This window comes from Marmota flaviventris, chromosome 8, assembly GCF_047511675.1.
Source record: "Marmota flaviventris isolate mMarFla1 chromosome 8, mMarFla1.hap1, whole genome shotgun sequence".
Classification (NCBI taxonomy): Eukaryota; Metazoa; Chordata; class Mammalia; order Rodentia; family Sciuridae; genus Marmota; species Marmota flaviventris.
Genome location: NC_092505.1, coordinates 131,236,379 through 131,252,819, shown reverse-complemented (window position 1 = coordinate 131,252,819; position 16,441 = coordinate 131,236,379). Strand labels below are relative to the sequence as shown.

Below are 16,441 nucleotides of genomic sequence, written 5' to 3'. Positions count from 1 at the left end.
ACATTCACTCTTTTTTTAATTTTTTTTATTGGTTGTTCAAAACATTACAAAGCTCTTGACATATCATATTTCATACATTAGATTCAAGTGGGTTATGAACTCCCATTTTTACCCCAAATACAGATTGCAGAATCACATCAGTTACACATCCACATTTTTACATAATGCCATATTAGTAACTGTTGTATTCTACTACCTTTCACTCTTAATGGCAGAGAAAGCTCCACCTTTCTCCTGTGACTCATACTCAATTGGAGAATCCAGTATTGCCCTCTTGGGAATGCTACATTATTTCCTTGAAACTGAGATGGTCCTCAGTTGTATGATATAAAGAGGAAGAAAAACACATGCTTCCATTAAATTTTGATACCAACTCTCCTTTTAATAGCATTTTTTATTTTATAGTAATTGAAATTTCTTTTAGATGTGTATTATCATCTATCATTCCTATACATGCATAAAAGGAAATATGTGTAAAATAGACTGGTTATGGCATTCCTAAAACTTCTTCTCATTCAGAATTTGCCTCTATTAAAAGTAAAAAAATCAAAATTCAGATTTTTTTTTATTGATGCACCATCATTGATATGACAGCTCCATCACATTCCTGCCTTACCAGCAACAAACATCAGATGCCATTGACCAGAAGACACATTCTCATTTTAGACAAATAGAAAAAGAAAAAAATGTTCACTTAGAATCAGAGAAATATGACACTCTCTGGGATATTTTCATGGAGTCATGGATCAGCCAATGATCAAAAGCCTCCTTTAATTTACTATTTTCCTGGATAAGGAGAAAATATCATAAACTTCTCAATATTCTACATCCTACATAACAACTTCAGGACAAATATAATGGAACATATTAATTAGACCAATAAGCTTTTGTATAACAGAAAATATTTTAGCTTTCTGGCCTAATTATATTTATATTATTAAATTCATGTTTAATTACATATTAATTTATATTTAGCGTACTGGCCTTATATTTAAAGTGGCTGTTAATTGACTAATGGGTGTATTTTAGTTTCCCTAAAACAAAAAAGATTTTCTCATAGGAAATCAGTGTTCACTGGTGCAGAGGCACAGAAATAGCATCATGTAATAAAATGTGATCTTTCCTAGATTTGATCCAGTAGCCTAAGTCTGAGAGGAAAAGCTTTGCACAATCAGAATAAAATGTCCCTTAGATTTTGTTCACCTGGGCTTGTGGAAAGCATGGGTCCTTGCATGATGATTAACCCTCAAATTAATAACTGGAGATCTTTCTCTGTGATCTTAGTAATTCTTTAGCTGCTAAAACATTCTGAAATCACTATTTTGAGTGCTATTTCTTGTTGTTCCTATTTTCCGTTTTCACTGCCAGCCAGATTCTGTTGTGACATGTTAGCATTTATTGCTCCAAGAGGATGCCTGTTGGGATCCTCTTTACCTAGCAAACCCAATTACTAGTTTAAGAATCTAACTATAACTTTGTTCTCTCACCAGGAGGATTCAATCAGTACCCACCACCATTGCTGGAGGATGCCTGCAGGCTCATCAGATTGGAGGGGGATGGTCAGAACAGCGGTTTCCAGTGAGTTGGAAAGCTGTTATATTTACAAGTGGCTGTTAATTGACTGATGGGTGAATTTCTGGCTGCTGGCAGGTTATTAGACTGAGGAAACCAGCAAGATCTCTGAAGTAAAGGCTCCTCATATACTCCCTTGTCGATAGCAGAAGTTACATATGGAGCATGCTTTCTGGTTTGATGTTTTTATGATCTTTATTACAATCTTACCTTTGACACATTCATGGTTTCCTCGGGAATTCCCGTACTGAAATTTACCCCAGAATAGAACCCATAATTTATTGTGAACTCATCCCAACCTCACTTCTCAGTTCTCCCCATCCTGAGGCTCTGGGTTCTGGCTGTGTTGCACTGCTTGTCTACGTGGTATGAACTTAGCGCTTTCACCTCACTGGTGTCTGTTCAACAGCCAGGGACCCTGTTCCTTCCCACGAAACCCTATCTGTATTTTATGGCTCAGATTGAAGCTGTCTCCTCTTTGAAACTGATCTTTACTCCCAATCAAAATTCACAGGCCTCTTTTGTACCTTTTTATACTTCTGCCAAGGTACTTACGATGTTTTCCCCAATATCTAACCTTGTTAAAGCCTGGGGCTGCATATGATGTTTTGTTCCATTCCCCAAAATATTGCATTAAAAACTTCACAACATAATTGCATGTGTAGATAATTTTACTTAACATTAGGTCCTAAATGAAAAATAAATAATTACTCTGTGTGATTTTTTTTTTGGTACCAGAAATTGAACCCAGGAACACTTAACCACTGAGCCACATCCCCAATCTTTTTTTATATTTTATTTAGAGATAGAGTCTCACCGAGTTGCTTAGGGCCTTGCTAAGTTGCTGAGGCTGGCTTTGAACTCAGGATTCTCCTGCCTCGGCCTCCTAAGTAGGCCTGCACCCCTGCATCTGGCAATCTGTGTGAATCTTGACTCTCAAATTGGGTGAGAGTGACCAATCTTGGTTACTCTTTGCTTGTTAGGTACTTCTCTAAGTTTGAATCCCTGTGAGAAACCTTGTGGAAATCCAGGTCTAGGCCCATAATTACCATCTCCTTTCAGATTACAATTAAGCAAACAAGCTTCTCAGAAGTCCTCTTAGATACCTCTAGAAGCAAAATGGCAAGGGTCCCCCACCATCTGTGCAAGCTCACATTCCTCTAACAGCCAACTTCATGTACTTGGTAGTTCAACAGGAAAGCATCCAGCAGCCAGCACTCTCTGAAGGACAGTATTGCCCTAATGTCATGTAAAAGCAGGGTTTTCCAAACCTGGGTAAATCATACATTCATTGAAAAGAAACCAATCCTCACAGGACTGCAGACAAACTATTATGTTGTTTAAACATGTGCAAATATAAATCTAGCAGTAAATACTATATGCTTATAGTTCTTACCTAGCTATTAAGCCCAAATAAGTGTACACATCAAATCCAAACTCAGTAAGACAAAAATTTTCAATCCTAATTTTCATGTCATGGGTGAATCTGCTTTGCTAAAACTAACAGAAATTTAAAAATTCAGTATATTTTTTATAAATATGTAAAATATGGTACATGCTGTTGTGATGTGTCTATGATGGCTATCCTTACACAATGAATCCTTTTCTTATCAATTATGCTCACCTGCATGACTGCAAAATTACTCACACAGTGTGTTGTGATGTCATTTGATTTTTGCTTGGTGTAAATGTATCATTCATATTTGTCTGTCTCCTTTTTTTCCTTTCTTCATTAATCCCCCATGGTTTAAAGTACTACTTCTGGATCCCAAATAGAAGTATCAGATATAAATGCAACATGGACGTTGAAATTACATGATCAACGATAAAATGTTTTATTATATAAAAAGTTTTATTTTATCATCTAAACAGAAACATTCTCAAATTATAATGGAGAACTCTTAAACCGCCAAGAATATAAATATCTTCACCATTTTAAGAGCCACTGATATCAACAGAATATCTTTAAATACTCTCACTCCTCTCAAAGAAGTGCTTGGTTAAATTAAGTAACTATTTTCTATGGTGATTGGTATCAATTGAGACATAATAAGGTTGTTCCAGATATATGGTTGAATTTCTCATCATTTATCTGTAATTCTGTGCAAATCAGACTAGGCTTATCCCAAGAAATAGTTCATAGGTTATAAGCAGATATGGGAAAAAGAAAGATAAAGAGAAAATTTTTGTCAGTTTTTTTTAAAGTAAAGTGTATAGCAAATATATTATTTGAAATGAACTTAAACATTTATTTTTGATTTGTCATTGTATTAATTTTCTATTTTTTCATTTTTCAATTTTGTTATATATGACAGCAGAATGCATTACAATTCATATTACACATATAGAGCACAATTTTTCATATATCTGTTTGTACACAAAGTAGAGTCACGCCATTTGTGTCTTCATACATGTACTTAGGGTAATGACGTCCTTCTCATTCTACTGTCTTTCCTACCCCCATGCCCCCTCCCTTTACCTCCCTCCCCTTTTCTCCATCTAGAGTTCATCTAATCCTCCCCCCCCAACATTATGAATCAGCAGCCTTAAATCAGAGAAAACATTCCGCGTTTGGTTTTTTGCTCCCAAAATGTAGGCTCTCTATTCATCTCACTGATTATGTCTTTTGGGGAGAAGAAACTTTTTAGTTTGAATCCATCCCATTTATTGATTCCTGATATTAATTCTTGCACTGTAGGAGTCTTATTATGGAAGTTGGGGCCTAATCCAAAATGATGGAGATTTGAGCCTACTTTTTCTTCTAATAGATGCAGTGTCTCTGGTTTAATTCCTAGGTTCTTTATCCACTTTGAATTGAGTTTTGTGCATGGTGAGAGATAGGGGTTTAATTTCATTTTGTTGCATATGGATTTCCAGTTTTCCCAGCACCATTTGTTGAAGAGGCTATCTTTTTTCTAACGTACGTTTTTGGTGCCTTTGTCTAATATAAGATAACTGTAGTTAGGTGGGTTTGTCTGTGTGTCCTCTCTTCTGTTCCATTGGTCTATAAGTCTATTTTGGTGCCAATATCATGCTGTTTTTGTTACTATTGCTCTAGTATGGTTTAAGGTCTGGTATAGTGATGTCACCTGCTTTACTCTTCTTTTTTTTTTTTTTTAATTTTTAAGACTTTTTTTTTGAGAGAGAGAGAGAGAGAGAATTTTTTTTTAATGTTTATTTTTTAGTTTTCTGCAGACACAACATCTTTGTTTGTATGTGGTGCTGAGGATTGAACCCGGGCCGCACGCATGTCAGGCGAGCGTGCTACCACTTGAGCCACATCCCCAGCCCCCCCTTCACTCTTCTTGATAAGGATTGCTTTAGCTATTCTGGGTCTCTTATTTTTACAGATGAATTTCATGGCTGCTTTTTCTATTTCTATGAGGAATGTCATTTGGATTTGATTGAAATTGCATTAAATCTGTATAGTGTTTTGGTAGTATGGTCATTTTGACAATGTTAATTCTGCCTATCTAAGAACAAGGTAGATCTTTCTATCTTCTAAGGTCTTCTTTAATTTCTTTCTTTATCATTCTTGTAGTTTTTGTTGTAGAGGTCTTTTACCTCTTTTGTTAGGTTGATTCCCAAGTATTTTTTTTTTGAGGCTATTATAAATGGGTTAGTTTTCTTTGATTCCCTTTCAGAGGATTTGTCACTGATATACAGAAATGCAGTTGATTTGTGGGTGTTGATTTTGTATTCTGCTACTTTGCTCAGTTCACTTACTAGTTCCAGAAGTCTTCTGGTAGAATTTTTTGTGTCTTCTAGATATAGAATCATAGCATTGGCAAATAGTGCTAAGTTGAGTTCTTCTTTACCTATCTTGTATACATTTAATTTCTTTCATTAGTCTAATTTCTCTGGCCAGTGTTTCAAGAACTATTTTAGAAGTGGTGAAAGAGGGCATCTCTGTCTTTTTCCAGTTTTTAGAGGGAATGCTTTCAATTTTTTTCCATTAAGAATGATGTTAGCTTAGGCTTAGCATAGGTAGCTTTTACAATGTTGAGATATGTTCCTTTTTTCCCTAGTTTTTCTAGTGTTTTGAACATAAAGGGGTGCTGTATTTAGTTGAATGCTTTTTTTTGCATCTATTGAGATGATCATATGATTCTTATCTTTGTCTATTAATGTGATGAATTACGTGTATTAATTTCCATATGTTGAATTAGCCTGGCATCCCTAGGATGAATCCCATTTGATTGTGGTGCACTATCTTTATAATACGTTTTGTATGCAGTTTGCCAGAATTTTATTGAAGTTTTTTGCATCTATGTTCATTAGAGATATTGATCTGAAGTTTTCTTTCTTTGATGTGTCTTTGCCTGGTTTTGGAATCAGGGTGATATTAGTCTCATAGTATGAGTTAGGTGTGTCCCGTCTTTTTCTATTTCCTGAAATAAATTGAAGAGTATTGGTGTTAGTTCTTCTTTAAAGGTCTTGTAGAACTCGGCTGTGTATCCATCTGGTCCTGGGCTTTTCTTGGTTGATAGGTTTCAAAGGCATCTTCTATTTCATCGCTGGAAATTGATCTGTTTAAATTGTGTATATATCATCCTGATTCAATCTGGGCAAATCATATGACTCTAGAAATTTGTCGATGCCTTCAATGGTTTCTATTTTATTGGAGTATAAGTTTTCAAAATAATTCTAATTATCTTCTGTATATTTGTAGTGTCTATTTTGATATTTTTTCCCATCACGTATGTAGGTAATTTGAGTTTTCTCTCTTCTTCTCTTTGTTAGCATGGCTAAGGGTCTGTCAATTTTATTTACTTTATCAAAGAATCAACTTTTTGTTTTGTCAATTTTTTTCAATTGTTTCTTTTGTTTCAATTTCATTGATTTCTTATTTTAATTATTTCCTGTCTTCTACTGCTTTTGGTGTTGATTTATTCTTCTTTTTCTAGGGCTTTGAGATGTAATGTTAGGTCATTTATTTGTTGACTTTTTCTTCTTTTAAGGAATGAACTCCATGCAATGAACTTTCCTCTTAGTACAGCCTTCATAGTGTCCCAGAGATTTTGATACGTTGTAACAATGTTGTCATTTACCTCTAAGAATTTTTTAATCTCCTCCTTGATGTCTTTTGCAATCCATTGTTCATTCAGTAGCATATTATTTAGTCTCCAGGTATTGGAGTAGCTTTTATTTTATATTTTATCATTGATTTCTAATTTCATTACATTATGATCTGATAGAATACAGGATAGTATCTCTACTTTTTTATATTTGCTAAGAGTTGCTTTGTGGCATAATATTATGGACTGTTTTAGAGAAGGATCCATGTGCTGCTGAGAAGAAAGTATATTTGCTTATTAAAAGATGAAATATTCTATATATGTCAGTTAAGTCTAAGTTATTGATTATATTATTGAGTCCTAGTTTCTTTGTTCAACTTTTGTTTGGGCGAACTATCCAGTGGTGAAAAAGGCGTGTTAAAGTCACTCAGAATTATTGCATTTTGGTCTATTTGAGTCTTGAACTTGAGAAGAAATTGTTTGATAAATATAGATGCTCCATTGTTTGGGGCATATATATTTATTATTGTTATGTCTTGTTGATTATGGTTCCTTTAAGCAGTATAAAATATCCTTCTTTATCCCTTTTGATTAACTTTAGCTTGAAGTCTACTTTATTTGATATGAGGATGGAAACCCCTGCTTGCTTCTGCAGTCCATGGGAGTGGTATGATTTTTCATACCACTTTCACTACAGTCTGTGGATGTCTTTTCCTAAGAGATGAGTCTCTTGAAGGTACCATATTGTTGGGTCATTCTTTTTTTTAATTCAATCTGCTAGTCTATGTCTTTTGATTGGTGAGTTTAAACCATTAACATTCAGGGTTATTATTGAGACATGATTTGTATTCCCAGTCATTTTTGTTATTTAACTTGACTTGGTTTCTCCTTTGCTTAGTTTTTCCTTTAGTGTAATACCTTCCTTTGCTGATTTTCTTTTTTTTTTTTTTTAGAGACGCCCATCCTTTTTTTTAAAAATTTTTTATTGTTGGCTGTTCAAAACATTACATAGTTCTTGATATATCATATTTCACACTTTGATTCAAGTGGGTTATGAGCTCCCATTTTTACCCCATATACAGATTGCAGAATCACATCAGTTACACATCCATTGATTTACATATTGCCATACTCGTGTCTGTTGTGTTCTGCTGCCTTTCCTTTGCTGATTTTCATTGTTGTTTTTCATTTCCTCTTCATGAAATAATTTGCCGAGGATATTCTGTAGTGAAGACTTTCCAGTTATAAATTCTTTTTAAATTTTGTTTATCATGGGAGGTTTTATTTCATCATCAAATCTAAAGCTTAATTTTGCTGTATATAAGATTCTTAGTTGGCATCAATTTTCTTTCAGAGCTTGGTATATGTTGTTCCATGATCTCCTGGCTTTGAAGTTCTGGGTTAAAAAAGTCTGCTGAAATACGAATTGTTCTTCCCCGTATGTGATCTGATTCCTCTCTCTCTTGTGGTCTTTATGATTCTTTCCTTATTCTGTATGCTAGGCATTATTATTATTATGTGCTTTGGTGTAGATCTGTGGTAATTTTGTACATTTAGTTTCCTGTAAGCCTCTTGTATTTGATTTTCCAATTCATTCTTCATATTTGGGAAATTTTCTGATATTGTCTCATTGAAGAGATTGTGCATTCCTTTGGTTTGAAACTCTGTGCCTTCCTCTATCCCAATAACTCTTATATTTGGTCTTTTGATGCTATCCCATAATTCTTGTATGTTCTGCTTATGGTTCCTTACCATCTTCACTGTGTAGTCAACTTTATTTTGCAGTTTGTATACTTTGTCTTTATTATCTGATGTTCTGTCTTCCAAGTGATCTAGTCTGGTGGTGATACTTTCTATTGAGTTTTTTATTTGGCTTATTGTTTCCTTCATTTCAAGGATTTCTGATTTTTTTTTTCCAGAATCTCTCTTTCTTTTTTTAAAATTAATTTTCTTTTTTAAATAATTTTTTATTTATATATGACAGTAGAATGCATTACAATTCTTATTCCACATACAGAGCACAATTTTTCATATCTCGGTTGTATGCAAAGTATATTGACATCTATTCATGTCTTTATACATGTACTTTGGATAATAATGTCTATCATATCAGGGCCTTGTGCATGTGAGGCAAGCACTCCACCAAGTGAGCTATATTCCCAGCCCCTCTATCTCTTTCTTGATGTAATCTTTTGCTACCTGTATTTGCTCCCTTATCTCTTTGTTGGTGTGATCAATGGATGCCTGTATTTGCTCCTTTATCTGATTATTAATGTCAACAATGATTGCCTGTATTTGCTCTCTTTTCTCTTTGTTGGAGTGGTCAATTTTTGCCTGTATTTGCTCATTTAGGTCATTGTTTAATTCACAAATTATTTTAATTATGAACATTCTGAACTCCTTATCTGACACTTCATCAATTGCGCTGTCCATGGGTTCTGTTGTTATAGTATCCTGGTTTGTTTGGGGCACTTTCCTCCCTTGTTTTTTTCATTTTGTGGATGTGATTTCCTTTCTTGCAGTGTGGATCTGAGGTATTACAGTTTCTACCCTATAATCTTGTAGTATCTGTGCAGATTATCTGTACCTCACCTTGGTGTTGGGCTTCCAGACCCTGCCGGTGTCCAGGATGGATACCACTGCAACTACAGGAGGTGGCGGCAATAGCAGGAGATAAGTCAAGATAGCAGTGGAGGTGCCCCAAGATGGATGCACCGTCTTTAGGAGATGGCGCTGAGAGGGTGGGCCTTGCACTGTCTGTGGGATGCCTCCTCCAAGATGCAGCTGCTTCCAGGCCCTGTCTGTTGTCTGAAGGTAGAGGCTACTGCATGGGGGAGACTGCAGGGATGGCTGCAGTGTCTCAAGATGGAAGTGGGTTAGACCTGGGCTCCCAGGTGGTGGAGAAGGGGGGCAGACACAAGCTTATCCTGCACCTGGTTCCTGTGCAGGTCAGCCAGGTGGGTCCGGGCTAGGCCTGAATTCCAGTGGGTGTCTGTCCGTGGCTGGATGGACCCAGGCCTACCCTGGGTGCTGGCTCCCTCACAGGTCAGTGAGGCAGGTCTGGGCAGAGTCTGACTCCAGCAGGTGTCTGCCAGTGGGTGGAGGCTGTCCTAAACCCAGCCTGAAATCCAGTGGGTGTCTGCCAGTGATGGGATGGACTCGGACCTTTCTTGGGCTCCAAGACCCGCACAGGTCAGCAAGGCAGATCTGGGTGAACTTAGACTTTTAAAAAAATGCTTTTACTGATGCATTATAATTATACATTGACTGGGACTCTTGGTGACATATTATTACATGCACACAACATAATCTGCTCAATTTCCTTCTGGTGCTTCCCCTTTCTCTCCCGTCTCCCCTCCCCAGATTCCCTTTCCTTTGCTTTACTAGGAGCTTAGATTTTTTACACAATTGCTTTTCATTTCAGAAATAATTAAAGTAATTAAAGAACTATATTACATTGTTGGGATGTCTCATTTGCATTCTCTAAAGTTATCCAGACTCACCTAAAACTTGCTTCTTTTTTTTTTTTTTCTATCTAGATTTACTGCTGAGCTACATAAGGTCTCTTCAGACAAAAACAGCCTCATGGGCCAGGAATTAAGTGCTGGGAGAGACTCATCTTTTGTGTTGGAGGACGGTGGAGGTGACCATTTGGTTTACATTCCAAGTAAAATATTAGAGCCACAAAAATTAGTGGTTAACTATGAAAAAGATCAGGCATCTGCAGAACCTACAAGTTTTACTTCTGGTAAGGAAATTTTAAAAGTTGGGAAATTTTAAATGCCCTGAATCCTCATATTTTAATACTAGTAGAGAATCAAATCAATTAAGGCTGGTATCTAAAGCAACTGTTTTTTTTTTTTTTTTTTCAAATTCAAGATGGTGACTACAACTTCTGCGTTCATTAAAATTGAAGTAAATGATGACAGGCACCACTAGGGAGATTGTTGATAAAAGTACTCAGTAATGTCCTTGGTTTTCTCAGCAACTTAAGATTTCTCTAGAAACTATGATTTAGAAGGTTGCTACCATATAGAAGGAGGCAGTGTAGAGAATATCAGAACAAAGGAAGGGTTAAAATGACTTTTTTAAAGTTAACCTGACTAGTCTCCCAGAATTTGTGATTACATGAGAAGGTACAAGTTTAATTTTTGATATACCCAAAATGATGAAGAAAAAACTCTACCACTCCTTGCTCTTTACATTTTGTTGGGAAAGCAGTGAATATTGTCAGAATTTAATAGTTTCAAATAAATCTGATATATAAGATTATGTCTCTATTTTTGTTAAAAGTGTAAAATTCCAAACAGATTATTCAGCCACTCAACCTATGCATCTGGAATCTCTCAAAATTCTCATTTAGCCAGAATGCCAGCATTTTAAGCATTGTGTCAAAAATATCATGTGTAGTTAAAATATGTAAGTAGGAAAGAAAAAGGGGTCAATTGCTTACTGTAATAATCATTCTTAGCAGTTTTTTGGATACACTTTATTTTTCTTGGATTCAACACATATGCACGTAACTATTTCTGAAATATAATATTTGAATTTTATCTTTAAAACAGTAAGAATTGCTTTTATAAAAGCTACAATGAAGAATTAAAAAGTCAATAATCAATCTTTTGTTGAAAAATAAGACATCTTCAGAAAAAAAGTAATACATTAAACTTAGATGTGGGTAGTATAAGGCATTCAAGTATATGTTTTCAAGCTATAATGATTTTTTAATTCTCATATAGAGATACAGCCTAAACAAAAGAATTCAATGTTTGTTCTTTGGCATGAATGTTGTTAACTTTGGTTGTTTATTTTAATGATAAGGAAATCATAATACCCTTCCAGGCACAGGTATTTATGATGGTTTGGTCTATAAAGAAGAATGAAAGGCGTTCTGACAGTGTTAGGATAGCAAATTGTTATTTGTGATAGCTTCGTTAGAGGCAAGCATTCAAGCATATGAATTGTTTCAGGAAAGATACATATGACTGGTGGAGGCAGATAACTCCTCTTTGAAGCCGTCATTATGTATCATTGTTCAGTAGTAAATGAAAAGCTTTTCAAACAGTTTTCCAGATGTCTGAGAATCAAAACATTTGTAGCCAGTGTAAGGTCCAATTATGGTGAAGAAATAATTGTCCATGGCTCTGACAAGGGGAAAAAGTGTAAATCCACCCTACCCAACTTCTCCTGTAGTGGGTTTTGAAGTATGCTGGGAGTTCCATGGAAGATTATGTCAGGTTGGGATGGCCTGGAAACAGAATGTTTCAGACCTAAGGATAATATGTTTATTTTTATCCTTCAAAATAAATCTGAATCTTAAATTGTGTTTCTGGGGATTTTGTGCTTTCTCTTTCTTTCTTTTAAAATTATCTTTGGCCAGTTATCAAAAACTGCTGAGAATTTTCTGTATAATGTGTTAATCCTTTTGGAGAGTAAACTGTTGTTCAGATACTCTTTTTAGTTAATGAGAGATGAGCTTTGATAAGTTCCGGATGTATTGCACAAATAAAAGATTGATAACTTTCATAAGCACTTCCATATGCTCTCTTTATTACTCATTTATAATATAATTCTTACAAGGTGATGGTTGATCTTTTTGCTTTTGAACAGAAAGAGTCTTGGGGAGAGTCAGCAATCCTAACCATTGAAGAAATTTAGAGTTCCCAGCATCCTGTGGGCTGGTGGTTAGTTGTGTAGACCCCCTTTCATCAGAAACTCAGCCACTGACTCCCTACCTCTGCTTTTCCTGTTTCCTCCTACCTGATTTGCTTTGATTCATCTTCAATTCCATCACCTTATCGGGCCCTCTCCATTCCTTAGAGAATCCCAAGGGCAACCTGAATAGAATAATCTAGAAGTTCACCATAAACAGATTTCTAATCCCACCTCAGAAAAACCACTTCATACTTAGGAGTGTGAATAGGAAGGAGCAAGCTACAAGTTCTATAGCCACCATAGGTGATTTTTGTATACTCTCAGCTTTGTCCTCAGCTCTCCCTGTGGTTCTCAAAGTGTGGTCCCTACTCTGGCAGTTGTGGTATCACCTGGGAACCCACTAGAAAGGCACAATCTTAGCACCATCTCAGACCTACTGCATCAGAAATTCTGTGCATGGGGCTCAGCAGTGTTTTACCAGTATTGCAAGTGATTCTGATGTAAGCTAAAGAACCACTGTGTGTCCTATCTCTTTGAGGTGCCAAATTTGGTTTGTGTTTTCAATGAAACTGAAAGCAACTGGGTATCTAGTATCACAGGAAAGAAGTGAGAATTCATATTTCCAAAGGATTCCTGAGGTTATAATTTTATTTTACTCATCCAAGAACATCTATTTTACTCATCCAAGAACATGTAAGATCCACTATAGAGATTATCTTAGAGATTCTAATAGGCATTTTGACCATGATATCTGTAATATAAAAATACCTTGAAAAATGCAGCCCCATCCAGTTACTTAACCAATGGAATGGACTTTGTTCTTTGGAAATATGTAAGAAGAATGGATAATTTAATTCGAAGTAAATGGCAACTCTTGACCCAGTGATGAGTCTGGCACTTTCATCAAAGATACTACATTAACCAATGTTTAAGATGAGTCTATTGATTAAAGAGCAGGATAATGTTTAATAAATGTTAAATACCAACTCAAACTCAGCCTAAATTTTGTTCCTAGCTTTTAGCAGTCCAGATCTTAGGATATCTTCAACTGATGTTCTTTTCTATAAATTCATTAAGAAACGAAAAGCAACACGTCCCCCTTCAGACTAGGCTGGAGTTGCACTCAAGAATTTGTAAGGGGACTGGGGATGGGGCTTCGTGATACAGCACTTGCCTAGTGTGCTCATGGCCCCGGAATTGATACCCAGTACCACAAACGAAAACCAAACCCCAAACAAACCTTGAGGGGATTTGCGTGGGTTTTGCTTTCTTTCTTTCTTTTTCTACTTTAAGCTTATTCTGAACTATAGGTAAACTTTTTTTTTTTTTTTTGTATACCCTCAGAGGTATACAAAAGTACATACAAGAGGAAGTGAGGGGAAGGGGAAAAATAATACAAGGGGGACAAACGAATGTCAGTAAAGGGGGCAGAGAGAGAAGAGGGGAGGGGAGGGGAGGGGAGGGGAGGGGAGGGGGGATAGTAGAGGATAGGAAAGACAGCAGAATACAACAGACACTAGTATGGCAATATGTAAATCAATGGATGTGTAACTGATGTGATTCTGCAATCTGTATATGGGGTAAAAATGGGAGCTCATAACCCACTTGAATCAAATTGTGAAATATGATATATCAAGAACTATGTAATGTTTTGAACAGCCAACAATAAAAAAAAAAAAAAAAAAAAAAAAAAAAAAACACAATACTTTTTTCTGATTTTGAATCAATCAATTTAGATAATAGATCTGGAAGGGTATTTAGTAATCTGCTGGTACAAACTCACCTAGGAACAATTCTACGCTCTCTCACCCCAGGGGGCATATTGTAATGTTTGGAAACATTTTTAATTGTCATAATTGGAAGGTGCAACTTGCATCTAGTAGGTGGAAGCCATGGATGCTGCTTAACATCCCATCATTCCAAGGACAGTCCCCACAACAAACAATTACCAGGCCAAACTATCAATAGTGGAAGAATCCTGGTTTACGAGAAAGCTCATGCCTGCAAGGTCAAGGGACAGATTGCACTATACAGGCACAGCACCTCTCTGTCCACTGTTCCCCAATGATACCACCAGGACCTTGCCAATGCTTTTTAAAAAATTATAAAAGTAACATCAAGCCATACAAAATTTGAATTCAAAGTCTCAAATGATTTAGCCTATTGAGCCGTTTATAGTGTGGAATATGTTCTTTGGCTTTCCACAGGCATATTGTTTTTCATAGTTTGATTCAATTGCATATCTTGCTTTTCACATAATATGTCATAACATTTTCCATATTGCTGTAAACCTCATACTGACTTTTCTAAATGTCCTCATGATGTTCCTTTCAACGAATGAATATACTTAACCATTTACTCTTTTTGAACACATAGTTTGCTTCCAATTTTTGCTGTCATATATTAAACTTGAATATATATCTTTACTCCAGCTAAATTTAAATCTGAATTGGAATTAAGCACTGCAGAATTGCCTTCTGAATCATCCATGAAATATTAACTGATGCTCTACTTTTATATCAGTCCAATTTCTTTTTTTTTTTGTTTGTTTTTAAACATTTTTCTTAGTTGTCAACGGACCTTTATTTTTTGTTTATATGTGGTGCTGAGAATCGAACCCAGGGCCTCACACATGCTAGGCAAGCGCTCTACCACTGAGCCACAACCTCAGCCCCCATATCAGTCCACTTTCTAAAGAAGAAATCATTAGATGATTTGTGGTCATGTTTGAATTTTAATGACATGTTTCATAAAGTCTTTAAGAAATTTCAACCATCTTGGTGCTCTTTGGTAAATAAATTGAGTCTCCTCTTCATTTTCAATTGTACATCGAAGTTGTTGTGTTTACTTCTGCTTGGGAATTTAATGTAAATGTCATTGTTATCATTATTATCATTTTAGTTGTCTTTAGAAAGTTTCACATGTGGACAAGACTATTGTAAACAGAGAGTTCAGAGTATGTGTACTATCTGAATACAAATGTGTGCTTTTGAATTTTGCTTCTCTATAACTTGTGCAACCATTTGTTGCAACTAATAAAACAATGTTTTATAGTATTGGTGACACTTTTTAAATGTAGTTTCCTTTTTAATGGAATAAGAGTTGGAAATCTGAAGTAGTAATTAGGTGGTCATGGTGCTGGTGGTAATAAAAATACCAGTGCAGATCATGGTAATAGTGAAGTCAATGGTGATAAAGATGTTTCCTGTTAATGGTGGGTGGTGGTGATAGTACTGTTGGTGGAGATGTCAGTGATGGAGATAGAAGGGTGAGAGTTGTGTGGTGGTGATGTTGGTAGTGAGAGAGTGATAGTGATGGCAGTGGTGTGCAGGTGGTTATGGTGAAGAGGGTATAGGTATAAAGGAGGGTGATAATGATGGTGATAGTGGTGATGGTGGTTAGTTGTGATGGACGTGGTAGCCCTCAACAAAGTCTTACTATAAGAAAGGACTCTGTTAAGCATTTACATGAATTTCCCATGATTATCCAGACATCCTTTCATGTGACAAATGTGTATTTAACTCCCATTCTGAGCTAAGGCCTGAGCTGGACTCTTTCGAAGAGTTAGATTAAAACCAAACAATGGAGACATAGATCCTGTCTTAAAGAAGCTCACAGTCTGACAGCTGTGCAGGAAAAGTGCCTAATAGGAGTCAGAAACTATTCAGTTCAACAAAAAATTCAAATGGAATGATTAGGAGGCCAATATTTCTACCATTAACTCTCGGGGGAGCTGGGGTTGTGGCTCAGAGGTAGAGTACCTGCCTGACATGCATGGGGCACTGGGTTTGTTCTTCAGCACCACATAAATAGGTAAAATAAAGGTATTGTGTCCATCTACAACTAAAAACTTTAAAAGTTTTTTTTTTTTTTAAAAGAATAACTCTCAGGGCTCGGGTTGTAACTCAGGGGTAGTGTGCTTGCCTAGCATGTGTGAGGCACTGGGTTTGATTTTCAGCACTGCATAAAAATAAGTAAATAAAATTTTTAAAAAGTATTGGGTCCATCTACAACTAAAAATATATTTACAAAAAAGAAAAACTCTCAAAGCATTGCATACACTGTGTGACTTGACCACTGAACAATGCATGAGAAATAATAGTAACCACAGAAACGGCTGCTTATTGAGTTCAGTCATGGACCAGACACCATGTAAACATTTTATGTACATGATTCCATTTCCTCATTAACATATT

General features: G+C 35.9%; 1 protein-coding gene across 1 annotated transcript in view; it reads left to right on the top strand.

Moving 5' to 3' along the window:
• The window catches only part of Col6a5 (collagen type VI alpha 5 chain), a 99,303-nt gene that overhangs the window by 65,055 nt on the left and 17,807 nt on the right, over positions 1–16,441 (top strand). The window contains exons 35-36 of the mRNA XM_027933997.2: positions 1,491–1,578; positions 10,130–10,338. Coding sequence (XP_027789798.2) covers positions 1,491–1,578; positions 10,130–10,338 — 297 coding nt within the window. The remainder of the gene's footprint in view (positions 1–1,490; positions 1,579–10,129; positions 10,339–16,441) is intronic.